This window comes from Ursus americanus, chromosome 26 (genome assembly GCF_024610735.1).
Source record: "Ursus americanus isolate L20-20 chromosome 26, mUrsAme1.1.p, whole genome shotgun sequence".
NCBI classification, from domain to species: domain Eukaryota; kingdom Metazoa; phylum Chordata; class Mammalia; order Carnivora; family Ursidae; genus Ursus; species Ursus americanus.
Window position 1 is genome coordinate 38,068,539 of NC_142152.1, and position 16,078 is coordinate 38,084,616.

Below are 16,078 nucleotides of genomic sequence, written 5' to 3' on the forward strand. Positions count from 1 at the left end.
CTCAGAGTGAGACCAGGGGACTGATTGATCGGGTCTCCCTAATAGGAACTCACAATTAACCTTCCTGTGTCACAGGTTTTTATGTTAAATGATATTGATGATAAGTATATTTTTATTCTATGGATATCCTTACAGTTCAGTCTCAACCGTAGGATTTGTGGGAATAAAAAAAGTAAGTATATGAAGACCCTTGGTGCAATTGGGAAGAGGCTGTATAAACTCAAGATGCTGTATTTTATTTTTTAGATGATTTCTTAGCAGTAATCAAATGCATTAATCAACTTCTGATTAGCTGGCTCATTTGTAAGAGAATTGTCTTTAAATGTATTGCTTTCAAATTGTTCCTGATGTAATTTAGCAAAAGAGGTGATGAAGTTCTTTGTTGACCGATTATCTCTTGTTTGCTTTTATTCTTTGACTTACTGTAGTTTGGCAGGAAGCCATTTATACCAAAACATGTAATTACTTTTTAATCCCAAAATAAGTTTGAAATGTAAATGAGTGATTTTTGATCTGGGATATGATGGGATGGGAAAAGGGTGGTTTTTGGGGGGCTCCTCTTGAATCATTTATTCACTAATTTATATAGTTTTTTCCAACTTCTGAAATGAACTAGAGGGAGCTTTTATTGACATCCTCTAATACAGTAGAGTTGTGTGTAACAGAGCTAGTATGTTGAAAATGAGTGACTGAATGAAAAAAGGAACATGTGCCGGCGTATCTAGATCGGTGGTCCAGTCTGAGCATCACCTCTTCTGTGCGGCATTTCAACACACGGACGCCGGGACTCTTGTGGAAGAGGCCTTTCTAGTTTTGGAGTTCTGCTGGTAATTACCATGCGTAGCCAGGATTGAGAGCTACTGCCTCAGACCGTGATACTTATGTAATTGAGTTTATAATTTTGCTCTGAACTTGCTGGCACTCGTTGAAAAAATGAGAGACCTGGAGTTTCAGAGCTCTTGCTATCTTAAAAACTTGCACCCCCTGGAACAGGTACTTTCTCCCTGCCCTGAAACCAACAGAGTTGGTTCTGTAGATGTCTACAGCTGCTTGCTGTCTTTAATAAATAGTTTTATCAGAGGATTCAGAAACATTCTTTACCTGAAGGGCTTTTTATTGATCCTTGTTTGAAGCTGATGATATAAAAATCCTAACTGTATGAGGGTGTTTTTACGTGAAGCTAAGAGCAGCTTCTTGAGGCCAAAGGTTGCATTTTATCCATGTGCATTTCGAGCTCCAAGCATCAGTTTCTGGCACATATTTTGGAGGTGTTTTATAAATGCCTTTGGAATAAAGTAGTTCAAATATTTAATATTCTGGTGAACTAAATTGTTTTAAAGATAGAGCTTAGAAAATCTAGAGTAAGAGATGATTAGCATGTTTCCTAGACCATCTGTCACTAATATCAATTGTCTCTACTTGGCACTGAAGACTTGTTTGGGGGGGTGGGGGACGGTAGCTTGTGTAAAGTTTAAAAAAATCTAAAAAACCTCTTAGGTTATTCTGCATCCCTCTGTTTGGTGACTAAAAGTCAGTGCAATGTTTAAAAAGTTGACATTCTTATTATCCAGGAAGGATTAATGCAGTCATTGGTTTTTCCAATAGCAACACCATTGTAATAAGTGGTAGCTGTTTCTGCTTTGCCCCCTTCCAGTCTGTTTGATGGATTCACCAGAGGGAGCCTTTGGAAATGTAAGCCAGAGCATGCACTTCTCTGCGCAAAACCTTCCCAGGATTTACCATCTCCCTGAGAGCTAAAGTCAGTGTCCTTACATTGAGTGGCCTGTGTGTTGGGCGTGACCACCAGCCGTGTGCTCTTTCATATCTCTGACATTGGTTAGTGCTCTTCCCTCCTGGATTCTTCTCCAGCTGCACCCACCTCCTTGCCGCTTTGGCTTGCAGAACAAGCTGGCCATACTCTCGCCTTAGGGCCTTTGCACTTGCTGCTCCGCCTTGATGCTCTTCCTCTAGACAGGTGCATGGCCAGCTTCCCTCACTGTGTTTCAGATCTTTGCTTAAGTGTCATTTTCTTGTAAGGCTTTACCAGATCATCTTTTAAATTTCACCCCCATCCCCTCTCCCTGCTTTATTTTTTCCCTTAGCACTTATTACCATTGGATGCTGAGCATGTTTTGATTTTTTTTAACAAATTCTCTATCTTAAATTTAAAAAAACTAAATGAGGACAGGAATTTTTGTCTGTTCACTGCTTTATCCTTGTATTCTAGAACAGTTCCTGGCACAGAGTATGCTCAACATAAATATTTGTCAAGCAAATAAATTAATGAAGAAGGCACTATACATTGGAGTAATACAGAATTGCATGGAACTCAGTATTATTTTTATTTGAAGTTAGAGGGTGTAGCATGGTAGAAATTTTTATATTTCCTCTCAAAAAGTTACAAACCATTCACTCTAATAGCACTACTAAATTACTTATATTATATAAGTTAAAAGGAGACTAGGGCCTCTCCTAGGCTGTACTTTTTAGGAATGGAAGCTGATCCACTATAAACCCATTCCTACCCTGAGGTGACATTAGTGACAAAGGCACTACAGAAGCACTGAAGATTTTGAATTTATATCAGGCTTACATAGTTTAGCCAATGGATGGAGTGGATTTTGAGAATGGAGTAACATACATTATCAAAAAATATGAAAATATCTCACCAAAAGACTTTGGTGAGAAATAGATCAGTGGGAGAAGAATTCTTGACTCGTGTTCAGAGTATGATTTTTATTTTGATTGAAGTATTGGGAGTTAAAATGTAAGCATAATACATGTCCCCAAATCTTGTAGAAGTATGTTTCCCCTTTTGCTAAAGTCAGAGTCCTGAAGTGGCCTGCAGGGCTCTGCTTGATGTGTTGCTCCTGTGTTACCGTGTCCCCTCCTACTTTCCCCTTGTTTCCCCCACGTAAGCCACACTGGCGTCCTTCTTCAGTTGCCTGGCGTGCTCTTACCTTAAGATCTTTGCACTGCTTGTCCGTCTGCCCACAGTATCTCCCCAGACACACTACCTGTGAGTCTGCTCAGATCTCACCTACCTTCTTAGTGAGGCTCATGTGCCCGCTGCCAACCTCCTCTCCCTGTCCTTTACCCCCCTGATCTTTGTTACTTTCCTTATCTTTTTTTTTAAAGCACGGCACTTACATTTTATAAAATATTATATAATTTACCCATTATGTTTGTTTTTATTATCTCTTTCTTCCTTTCCTTTCCTTTCCTTTCCTTCTTTTAATGTGTGTCTCTTTCTGCTAGAATATGTGTCAAAAGAGCAGGACCTTTGTTTTGTTTCTTGAGGTCAAGTAAGTATCTAGAACAGTGCTTGGCACATGGCATATATTCGGTAAATATTTGTTAAGTGAGTGAATGAATGAACGTAATTCATATAATAAATTCACATAATTCACAGTTAGCCTTTATTACTGTGATAACTAGTAGATTTCTATACAGGCATACCTTGGAAATACTGCAGGTTCGGTTCCAGCCCACCATAATCAAGTGAGTGTTGCAATAAAGCAAGTCAAATGAGTATCTTGGCTTCTTAGTGCAAATATAAACATTACGTTTACACTGTTCTGTAGTCTGTCAAGTTTGCAATAGCATTATGGATAAAAAAACAGTTATATACCTTAATTAAAAAATCTTATTGCTAAAAAATGCTATCATCTGAGCTTTCAGTGAGTTGTAATCACTGATCACAGATAACCATAATAAATAAAGTAATAATGAAAAAGTTTGAAATACTGAGAAAATTTCCAAAATTACACAGAGACACGAAGTGAGAAAATGCTGTTGGAAAGATGGCGCCAATAGACTTGCTCTGTAGAAGGTTGCCACAAACTTTCAATTTGTAAAAAAGCACGATATCCGTGAAATGTAATAAAGCAAAGCTCAGTAAAAGGCGATAGGCCTGTAATTAGCATTCGTAAGGACCACCTTTGAAATAATACCACTTGTAATGCTTTTCCAGTTGTGGGTGTGCACATGCGTAAGGGAAGGGTGAGTCCATAGTCACCAAGAATCTGTTGGTATTATACTCTCTTTTTCTGTTGGGTCTATAAACCCTTTTCATTCTTTTTTTTTTAATCGTGATGGAAAAATAAGAACATAGAATCACAAAATTTACCACCCTAACCGTTTTTTAGTGTACAGTTCACTAGGGTTAGGTATGTTCACATTGTTGTGTGACGAGTCTCCTGAACTCTTTTTATCTTGCAAATGTGAAACTGTACCCATTAAACAGCAGCTTTCCTCTTCCCCCTCCCCTCAGCCCTGGCAACCACTCTATTTTCTGTTTCTATAAATTTGACCGCTCTAAGATACCTCGTATTAGTGGAATCTTACAATATTTGTCTTTTTGTGACTAGCTTATTTCACTCAGCATAGTGTCTTCAGGATTCACGCATACTGTAGCTGGTGTCAGAATGTCCTTCCTTTTTAAGGCTGAATAATACCACATTGTATGTATACACCACGTCGCATTTATTCTTCTGCCCACGGACACTTGGGCAGTTGGAAGCAACTTGGGTTGCTTCCACCTTTTCGCTGTTGTCACTAGTGCTGCTGTGAACATGGAGGTGCGACTGTCTCTTCGAGACTATAAAGTCTGTTCTTGAGCTCTGTTAGCTTACAGGAAAAGCATATCAACCAGTTCTATTTTTGTATGTGCCTCCATCTTAATTTCAAAGCTCTTAATTTTATTTCCAAGATTTTAAGTTTATTTAGCATGTTTTTTCTTTTATTTACTTTCACATGATAAAATGTGTATTTTGGCGTAAGCTGGGGAAGTGTAGGTGGTCTTCCTTTTTAACATGCCTCACTCCTGCAAAACTGTATGTCAAAAAGCAGGACAAACTCCTTGAAAAAACAATCGGTTACTCATTGTTGTATTTCCCAAATTACCTAGACTGTGAATGGGCTAAACTGTAGAATGAGCACCAGGATCGTATTTTGTTATGGTAGCAAAGGAAGAGAATGTTTCCAGAAAGAAAGAATGAACACCAATGTCACATTCTCCTGAGCAGGCAGATCGGGAGGGTGGGGTGTCATTTGGATTCAGTGCCGTTAGCCAGAGCAGTAGTAGCGGATCCTGAAGGTGAAGTCTGGACAGAGCGACGTCTGGTGCCAGGGAGGCGAGTGGAGAGGTTAGTAGGGGCACATGATTATTGAGACATTTGCGTGAAAGGAAGAAGAAAGTTAGGATGATAATGGGGAGGGACTAATTAGTAGTGTAAGTCCTAAGAAGGTTGGAGGGGATGGGGTATAAGGCAGAGGTGAAGGACCAAGTCCTAAGAAGGTTGGAGGGGATGGGGTACGAGGCAGAGGTGGAGGACCAAGTCCTAAGAAGGTTGGAGGGGATGGGGTACAAGGCAGAGGTGAAGGACCAAGTCCTAAGAAGGTTGGAGGAGATGAGGTACAAGGCAGAGGTGAAGGACCAAGTCCTAAGAAGGTTGGAGGGGATGAGGTACCAGGCAGAGGTGAAGGACCAAGTCCTAAGAAGGTTGAAGGGGATGGGGTACAAGGCAGAGGTGAAGGACCAAGTCCTAAGAAGGTTGGAGGGGATGGGGTACAAGGCAGAGGTGAAGGACCAAGTCCTAAGAAGGTTGGAGGGGATGAGGTACCAGGCAGAGGTGAAGGACCAAGTCCTAAGAAGGTTGGAGGGGATGGGGTACAAGGCAGAGGTGAAGGACCTGATGTTTGGTAGAGCAGCAGAGCTTCCCTGAAGTGTGATAGGAGGGACGGAAGATAGGGTGGATGCCCAAGTAGGCTTGATGTAGGTGCAGGTGGTATGTAGGTTTGGGTCTTAGAAAGATGAAAGAATTCCCACTTATAGCTTCAGTTTTCTCTCTGAACTGGGAGATGAGGTCATTTCTTGAAATTTATGACTCAAGAAGGGGAATGATGGTGTTGAGGAGAATAAACAGGGTTGGAATAGTCATTGTAGAGAGTGGGAAGAGATGTCAGTTGCCAGGCTTGTAGGAGGACAGTGTCCATTGCAGTTGAATGAGGTACATTAAGCATGAAGTTAGACATCAGATACTTGAGAAGAAAAACACTTTTTGCTGTTTGATTTGACACATTTATTGAATTCCTACCTACTGTGTGTGTTGGAAGACAGTTCTTGTACCCAGGGAGCTTAGAAACTTAACATTTATTACGTAAAATAAGAGTTGAGAACAGTCCTGAAACTTCAGAGATCGGATCTGATGAAGAAGAGAGAGATGTTTGGGTTTGGAAAAGACTTGAGTCAATGTAGATGGGGGAGGGCGAGAAAAAGCTTTACAACTGCTGAGTGGAGAGAAGAATCCGTAGGTACCGCATTAATGGATGGAATGGGGAATAGTCCAGTTTGTTCAGAATTTTCCCTGAGTCAGTGTGTCTCCATGCACTTTAAAAACATATCAGAGAAGCTTAGGCTTTAAAGAAGATTCCGTAAAAGTGGGTGGACCCCCCACCTCCTGGGAGCTTACGTGCATATCTGTTGTAGGGGAAGGTAGACTAGACATCCAGTATATAACAGGCTTTATTGTTGCACTGTAAATTCCCAGTTTGGGTTGCATGAATTTGTAGAGCTCATCAAGTGTAAGTGATACTTTTCTATCCATTCAAGCTTTTTTTTCTATCTTGAGCAGGAGATTAGAAAAAATTATTCCAAATTTGAATCCAGGACTTGAAAAGTGTCAGTTGTCTAAATACAGTACCATATTGTGATAAATATAGCCATTGAAATTTAAAAAATCTCTTCACAAAACTTTATTTTAATATTCACAGCAGAACTTTTTTGGGAATGTTATCTGAGAAACAGGACCATTTTATTATCAGAGCTGACTATTAATTAGGGTATTGTTTCAGATATAAAAGTTGATCTGCCACTGAAATTCTATTTGAATATGTATAGTTCCAAGCTTGCTTTGTGTATTTAATAACTTTAGTACCATAATTACTCTGTTTACAATTAAATTTTGGTGAATATGCTAATATGGAATATGGCAGTGAGTGATTTCAGCAAAGGGCACTGCTGATTTGCATCTTGATGTGCTTCTCACTTGCATCTGCATTTCATTTAATATCACGGGGAAAGGAAATGGTCAGATTATGTAATGGAGTTTGTGACAGTGAAGTTTTCCTTTTCTTTGAAACCTCTCTGCGAGCAACCGTAAGAGTGGATTTGCTTTGCTCCAGGTGGGCAGAAGTGATGCAGAAAGGCTGAATTTGGTTGAGGTTTGTGCCCTCCAGCGTATCGTCTCACAGAAACCTAACGTAGGTATGGGTTTCATCATTAGGAGAAATCTATAATGTATTGAGGGGATTGTTGAATTCAAATTAATGTTTTAAGTTCTTTAGGAAGGTCACTTAGTAACTGAGGCAAATGCTTATGGTTGTAAAACTTAACAGTTTTTGAGCAGGGGCTTCTAGTTTTAAATACTTCTACTTTTCTTCTTTTCAGAAATCACCTGAAAAGGAACAAGGAGATTTAGAAACACAGCTCTCATATTCTCTGAAACTAGGAGACTTCTGTGACCCTGAACCAGGAAATAAGAGGGGTGGCCAAATGCTGTGAATGGGGGCGTGGCAGGACATGGAAAGAGGACACTCTTGGGGCTGAGACACAGATCTCAGACCAAGCTGGCAGAGGAGTGTTCTCCAGTGAGTGGAGCACAACCAATTGGGGCACAACCAATAAGCCTTTGTTTAGAAGAGCAGAAAATGGGTGTTGGCAGAACAACTTTATATGAAAAAGAGAAAGAGAAAAAAAGAACAACTTTGTATGAACTTTTTTTTTTCTTAGTTTACTTAGGCTGTATGGTATATTTAAGTTCCTTGAACCCTGTGGATCTCCCTAATGTGCATGCATCACCGAGGAAAAGACAAGAAACTGAATAACCATTTGGAAAATTCTGGATTCCTACCTCTGATTATCTTATACCAGTATAAGTGTAGACAAATCAAAATTTTATCAGCAAAATATGAAACCATAAAATAACTAAAAGAAGACACGGGAGATGTTTGAAAAGAGTAATCTGACTGGGAGGGGACTTTCCAAGGATAACATAAAGTCCAAAAGCTAAAAATAAACAATATCAAAAGACAAATGGGGAAGATCATTTGCAATATAAAGAGCTAATTTCTTCACTAGAGAATATGTAAGAAGTGCCTATAAATAAAAGCAAAAGGCAACCCATAGTTCTTAGGCAATGAAGTGCAGATTTTACTTAGGGGTGTGTGGGTGTGGGGGTGTGTGTGTGTCTGATTGGACAAGCTCATAGAGTATGAAAAGATTCTCAGTTTCGGTCCCTTGGTGATTGTTAATTATAGGAACAGTAATTTTTGAATGCTTAAAACCATAAAATATTTCATAATACAAAAGACCTTATTAAGCAGATACAGACTTAATGAATTATGAGGAACTATTAGAACCACCACCAGCATCATGAGATAGAACCACCTGCCTGTCCTCATAACAACTTTCTGAGACTTCCTAAAAGTAACTTCTGTCTTGTATGGCAGTCGCTCCCTTTTCTTTATTGGTTACCACGCAGATGTGCTTCCCTAAACACTGCGGTGTAGATTGGCCTGATTCGGTTTTGTTTTGGATATGTTGTTTTAAGTCTTTCTGCACCTGGTTCTCTTCTCCCCCATCTCTTCTTTTTTCCCCTTTATCTGTTGAAGAAATGGGATTATATGTACTCTGGGGTTTCTCACCCTTGGGACTTTGCTGATTGCTTTCCTGTGCTATAGTTTATCATGCTCTTCTTTTCATACCCTGTGCATTGATAGGCTTGATCAGATTCGGGGTCTATTAATTTTTTATTTTTCTTTTTTGGCAAGATTACTTCATGGGTAGTGGCGTGCTCTTTTATCAGGAGGCATACAATATGTCTGGACATCTCTCATATTTTGATGTTGGTAGCTATCAGTGCTCAGTGTCTGGATCCATTAATTCAGTAGGAGGTGAAAATGGTGTTAACCTAAAACCATTCTTATTCATTTAGTAGCTGAAATTTTTCCATAAGGAGAAATTTCTCTTTATCTAATATTTGGTTACCCAGTGGTACAATTCATATAAGAAAGAAAGGATAAATGCTTGATTCTTATTCTTTTCCTTCCCTTTTTTTTTTTTTAAAGCAGCTTTCAAAATTGAGTGGTTTCCTGTTATTCTCTAGAGGTGGCCACTTAGGTTTTCTTACTATTACAAACTCTTGGATTTACCCATTTTATGTGTTTTAATCCATAGTGGTTATTATCTTTATTGACTCAAATTGGCCCATCTTTGGTCAGTGGGAACACCTAAGTTGGCTCCTTAGACATATCTGACATCACTCTGGTAGTTTTTGATAGCTTCCTTGACACCTAGAAGTGACACGGTGTTCCAAGTCTGTCTTTGACATTTCTGGCTCCACATCTGGAATCAGCCCTCTCTTCAAGCAGTCTGGTTTCTTTGAGAAGAAACAGTATTTTTAAGAATACAATTTGTATCCTAGAGATACTCATTACTACTGGGTTGGTTAATTGTTTCTAAGCTTTTTTGTGGCTAGGGCTGGAAAATGCAAAGGTGGTGTGTGTGTATGTGTGTGTGTACGTGTGCTTTTTGTAAAAGATAAAATAACTTCTGAATTAAAAATATTTCCAAATAAAGCATTTTTAGCCTTACCTCTTCTGTCTTCCTTTTGTATCACCTTTCTTTCGTATTTGAATCTCGATTTTTAAGGATACAAGGGGATGACGGAATTAAAATATCACGTAATTACTCATTTGCATTATTCCACAGCGATGTGTACAGTAACCCTAGTTTACAAAACCAAGTATCGCACTGTATGATTACTGCAGAGTTGAGGTTTTTTTGCATATGTTCTCCCATTTTTTTACAGTTGTACCGTATCTACTTCGTCAGAACATATGCCCATTATATATTCTGTCCTCTCCTTATAGTCCTCGCTGAGTCTCGCTTCTACAAATCAGGGTCTGCTTACTGCTCACTGTCCATTCTTACAGCGACATTTTGGATATCTGAGGCTTGTTCTCTGGTGGATTCTTACTCCCTTTTTCCATGTTGAGAACACTTTCTGGTCTTTATATTTGAAATTTAACTGAGTATAAAATCTTCAGTTCTTGGTTTTTTTTGTCTTAACTATGTTACTTCCCCCCTTTTTTTTTCTGGCATAAGTGTCGCTGTCAGAGTGATGACGGTCTGATTTATTTTCCTTATAAAAGATCTGTTTTTGGTCTGGATGCTCAAAGAATACTTTCTTTTCCGTGGAGTTCTAGAATTTTATTAGGTGGTGTCGGAGTGTGGGTTGTCCTGGGCTGATTTCTCCATGTACTGTGTGAGGTGTGACCTTCCATTTTGTAGTTTCACTTTTTTTTTTTTTTTTTAAGTTTAGGGAAGTCTTAGATTAAAGCATTTTTAGTATTGTTCCCTTGCTTTGATTTTCTTTGTTATATGTTCACTGGCTTTTCTTTTTCTGTATTCTAAATCTATGATTTTTCTCTTGAAATGTTTATCTTTTTCACCCTTTCTGATTTTAAAAATTTTTTCCTTTTCACTTTCTGTTTCGGTTAAGTCACTGTGTTTAAATTGCCTTCAGTCTGATGTTTCTTATAGCTTAGTTTCCATCTCTCAGATGATTATGACTTTTCAGTTCTTTCCTTCTATCGCTTAGTCTCTGAGTTTTTCTAATTCTGGTCTCTGTTAATCTTTCTATATAAAAACTTTAAGCTTGTTTTGAAATACTGGTTCATAGCTCTCAACTTTTTGGCAAGCATGTTCTATGTATTTTTCTGCAGGGACTTTAAAAAAAATTCAATTTGCACGGGACTAGGCCTTGGTCCTTTTTTGTTGCTGAGTTTTATAAGCAATTATTTTTCTTCTTTGTGCAATTCTAGATGGTATAGTTCAGGTTGACTTTATGTCATTTTCTGGAGTCTGCTCTGCTCTTTTGTTTTGGTGTCGTGTTCTAAAACATGGAGGCTAACTTACAGATCTACTTTTATGCTTGAACCTTCTTTTTCCTTTCTTTGTATTATCTTTGTGATACTCAGTGTGGATTCAGTTCCCAGCCATTTCTCATCTACCTCGGGAGGCTTTGATTGGAGAGTATTTGGGCTGGCTGTGGGGGCCAGCCTGCTCCAGTGCCTCCAGCAGAACCTTGCAGGAGCCCGCCGCTGGAGTGCGCATGGCCCTTCCCAACTCCGGCTGCTGTTCCCACGTTGTCTCCATGCTTCTGAGGAGTAACCTGGGGTAACTTGGGGATTCTCAGATTCATCAGAGACACCACCCTGACTTCTTCCCTCACAGCTGCTGGTAGCCTGTAGGTCATCTTGTCTGCGGCCTCCTCACCCACTCCCATTTGAAGTTTGTGGATGTAGGGAATACTGTCGCCTAGTTTTGTTGTAGACGCTGTGCATCAGGTTTGAGTCCTGCTCTCCAGTTGTCCTGTTTGGTTTTATGGGGAAATTTAGGGAGATTAAACAGGTGCGCTGCCGATCCCATCATCTTCGTAGCAGGGAACCTTTGGAAGCAGTGGTTTGCTCAGGGATCCAAGAGACTCACAGTGATGGCTGATTCTGTGGGACTGCTTTTAGGAAGGAAGGAAAGTCATTCCCGACTGCATTAATTGTTACAAGTAGGCTATAGGAATAAAACCCGGAGTAGAAGCTAACCACTTAATTTGGAGGAAAACCACTTTTTGTTGACTCCAGTTTATATTGAGTAGAAGGTGAGCTAGCGTATTTCATTTGAAATATGGTCACTTTTGGAAAGGAATTTGAGTAAAACACAAAAGATAGTCTGGTTACTATCTTGAGTTACAGAAAGAGGAAAAGATTTTTTTTTTAACTCATTTTAAATTGCCTTTACTGTAAGGAAATCATCAAGTAGGAGATTACTCTGATGATTTGTTACAGTGGGGTAAATTTAGAAGGCATCCATTTTAGTATTTGGAAGTGCTGTGCCTTGGTTCTTTCTTTCTTCTTCTTCCTTTTTTTTTTTGTTTTTCTTTTTTTGGTCTTGGTTATTTCTTGCACTCAGTCTACAACCATCGCTGTCAGAATTACCTTGTCTGGTATATTGAATCTGTTCTGTCACTGTTTACACTGAAATTCCATTCAGGAAGATTGTATAATGATTAAAAATACACATTAAGAGAATTGTTTGATAGGAAGAAAGAATAGCCACATTCATTTTAAATATGTTTTGTTAGAGAAGGTTTAGACAATGAGTAGGGATTGGTATTCTATAGAAAAAATTAAATTTAAAAATCCCAGTAAGTTAATAAAGAGCATTTGTATACATGGAGTTTACTGTGGTGTGATAGTGGGTGGATATTTGCTGAAAAAATCCCCATCTAGCATTGTGTATATGTACTTAGAATAGCTAGGCTCCAAAGCAAACTACCTTATGTAATGTAAATTGTCCTGTCTTAACAAACCTGTCTTTCACCTAAACAGCCATTTCAGGTGTTGCAGACTATAGCCCCTGAGAAAGTATTTGTTTTAAATTTTTTATTCATTTATTTGAGAGAGAGAGAGATAGCATGAGTGGGGGGGGGCGGGGAGAGACAGAGGGAGAAGCAGGCTCCCTGCTAAGCAGAGAGCCCTCAGACGTGGGGCTTGATCCCAGGACTCTGGGATCATGACCTGAGCTGAAGGCAGACGCTTAACCGACTGAGCCTCCCAGGCACCTGAGACAGTATTTGTTTTAAATCTTTTTCAATTAGTAGTTGTAGAACTGAGAGGTTGACCCCCGCCCCTGGGGTTCTTTTTCTCCATGAGGTAAGCTACATCTCAGGGCAATTAAAGCCCAGGGAGAAGTGTCTTGATCACCGTCACCAGACTAACTGGTGTCATAGCTGTGCTGGAATCCAGGGCTTTTAATTCTAGCCCAGGCGGGTTTCACTATAACACACTGGTTTCTCTGAATGTTATGTTAAACTTGACTGTGAGAAAGGTGAATCCAGATTCACTGCCAAAAGCAGTGGGTGAGAAGGGAAGCATGGAGTGCTGGGTGTCACCAGCTTTGACTTTTCTGTGAAGCCAAATGACCAAACAGCCACCATTCCTTGTCACTGTTTTGAAAGGTCCTCTCCTTCACTGTGGTGACTTCTGTGATTGTGGGCCATGGCGTTGAGGCTTTGGAGTCACGTTAGCCCTCAGAGCAGATTTCTGTTGCTTTGCCACTTTCTAGGTACATAGCCTTGGATAGCTTGCTAAACTTTGCCGAGCCTTCATTTCCTCATCTGTAAAATGGGGATGATAATGTAATCTTCACAGAGCTGTAAGGATGGATTCGGGGCCTATGTGTGAAGTATCTCCTATCATGTAATAAATCCATATGTGCCATAAATTCCACATTTGAAAAGTACCTTTGTAGCACAGAGCTTTCCTTAGTGGAAAATGTTTTCAGCACTTTGAGGATTATAATTCTGAGCGTTGCTTTCTTTGATTTTATAGTGAAAATGCCTCGTGTAAAAGCAGCTCAAGCTGGAAGACAGGGCCCTGGAAAGAGGCGACTTGCAGAAGACTTTGCAGCTGGGGAGATAATCACTGACTTGACGAAGAAGGAGTGGAAACTAGGATCACCCATTGGCCAGGGTGGCTTCGGTTGTATATATCTTGGTAAGTGTACCAGTCCAAAGATTTACATGCTTTCTTATCAAAATAGTTTCTCAGTTAGGAGCTTTTACAGGATGTTCTTAATTATCTACATTCAGCTTAATATACTGTATGATTTGGCAAAAACACATCTCTGACATAGGAGTGGAAAAGACGATAGTTGATTTAGTCACAGTAGAAAGAGAGGGTGATATATCTGTAATATTGTGCTTTAAATTTTTAAGATACTCTGTATAATCTTAACCTCTTCTGAGACCCAGAGAAAGCCGTGGCCATCTTTCTTTCCCCACCTCCACTCAGCTGGGATTTTATTCCTTCTGTTTTGGTTTAATTTTCAAATAACAGGTGTAGATTGTTTTTATTTCTGTATAACCTTAGTAGTTATTGTAGTGGAGTTGGGAGAATGACCTAAAAATTGCCTGATTAAATGTGCTATTAATTAAGATACATACCCTGAAATTTTGGGGGACCCATGTGGAACCCTGAGATTTTATAGGCTAAGTAAATTGTTGATATAAAAATATTTTAACTGATTGCTTCTAAAGCTGACTGCTTCACCCAGAGTATTAATAGTATACAATATATTTCATGTTTGCTTTTGAAATTTCTAACTTTTCCACGATAGGCCTTTATTCCACCTCTAATCTCGATTTAGTTATCTACTTAATTATTTAATTTCTGCCATGAGGTTTATAAAATTTTATTTTTAGTAATGGAACCCTTTTTTCTTTGAAGCGACATCTTACTCAGGATACTAATATTAGTTACTAGGTCAGCGTTAGTGGAAACTTCTTAGCACCGAGATTCTCAGGTCCTGCCCCAGGCCTAGGAATCAGACACTGTATGTAGGGAGAGGGCCCAGCAATGCGACTGAACAAGTCTCCCAGGTGATTCAGATGCATGCTGATTTGTGAGAGCCATTGACGGAGATCAAGAGCTCTTAGGAGGGTCCGACTCCGACTCCTCCAGGACCGGCGGGCTGTGGGGTTAGCTGCAGCTTCTAGCGGTATGTTCATGAGGCAGCTTGAAGCCCAGTGCTCTACTGTATGTTGTATATATGATTTCTCTAGGTCAGTGGCACCTGCCTTTGGGAGACACGTATTGATTCTTTAGTTTTGTTCAGGGCCCAGCCCATTCCAGTAAACTAGGCTGTCTGTTAAGGTGAAAATTCTCATAAATCAAGAAAGGTTAGTGGCTGTGTTGGCCAGGTATATAGGTTTTGACCTTGTGAGTTAGAGATGGTAGATTCCATAAGCTATCTGTACTGCAGACTGTGTGGACTTAGGACATCCCATGTTAGGAACAGGAACTTGAAGCAAGTAGGTTCTTCATTTTGTATTAGTTAATTTGCTTTTGTAACCTTTGGAACATCTGCAACTCGCACTGCCTTTGTGCTATTTTATTGGTGTTTATATTTATCATTAGAAAGTGCCATCTAATAGTACTATTTTTTAATATCCAGTGTTTTGACAGATTGCCATGATAAAGCTTTGCTTTCGTAAAGCTGGATTGATCAGTCTGGAGTTTGCCTTAGTATTGCTGCCTCCAGTCGGTCTCTCTGTGCCCACTGATTCACAAAAGCAGCCATATTCAGGATCATCAGCGGTTTTTGCTGATGAATTAAAAAGATTGCTTTTGAATTTTCTTTGGATATTTTCTGCAGCATTTGCCACTGTTTATCTTTCCTTCTCAGAAAGATTGCTCCTGTGTCTTTCACAGGAGCACGTCCCCTCTCGCTTTCCTGCCGCTTCTGGAGGTGCATAGTCCCCCTCAGAGCACCTTCTGCGTTCTCCAGCTTTCCTTCCTTAGCTCACTTCCCCCTCCGTGCACTCTCTCTGAGTGCTCTCATCGATTTCACGGCTGCTCTTGCTGTCTTTTTACTGTTGACTTCCCCATCTTATATCTGCGGCCTGGGGCTTGATCTCCGAAGTACGGGCCCATGGCCAGGGGCCTACAGGGCCCTCTCTGTGGGTGCCCCCCTGGCTCTCTCATGATCAAGAGAGGCGTATCTCAAGCCAGACACCAGAAGGCGTTCTCACGTATTCCTTCACCAGCGAACCTAGTACTTTGTCTAGGCCTATGGCTTTAACTGTGTGGCTTTCTCTCCATCTTTGCCGACCCTGCCTTGGTGCTGGTCATTTTCAGGTCTCGTTTGGATCCTCACTGCAGCAGTGACTCTTCTCTGCTCGGTCTTGCCCCCTTGTATCCCATTGTTCACGCTGTGACTTGAGTGATCTAGCCTAGTTAAATTTCCAGAATGGCTCCCCCCGGCCCTGGGGATAAAGTGCCAGACATAGGAGAATGACATATGACACCCTCCCTCTCGTCTGGTCCCTGCGTAGCTTTAATCTTCATCCCTCTAACTTCCTCAAGATCTGCACTTCAGCTGTCCTGCTGCCCTTTGCCTCTTGATCTCCATATGTGATGCTTCTCTTGTTTCATTTTTCCCAAGCTGAAGTTAGGG

At 40.1% G+C, this 16,078-nt stretch overlaps 1 protein-coding gene across 2 annotated transcripts in view; it reads left to right on the plus strand.

Annotated features, from left to right (window-relative positions):
* VRK1 (VRK serine/threonine kinase 1) overlaps nucleotides 1–16,078 on the plus strand; it is a 77,125-nt gene that overhangs the window by 20,091 nt on the left and 40,956 nt on the right. For both annotated transcript variants that reach the window (XM_045815773.2, XM_087856214.1), the window contains exon 2: nucleotides 13,453–13,617. In XM_045815773.2, the coding sequence (XP_045671729.1) occupies nucleotides 13,458–13,617 (160 nt within the window). In that variant the 5' untranslated portion in view covers nucleotides 13,453–13,457. The remainder of the gene's footprint in view (nucleotides 1–13,452; nucleotides 13,618–16,078) is intronic.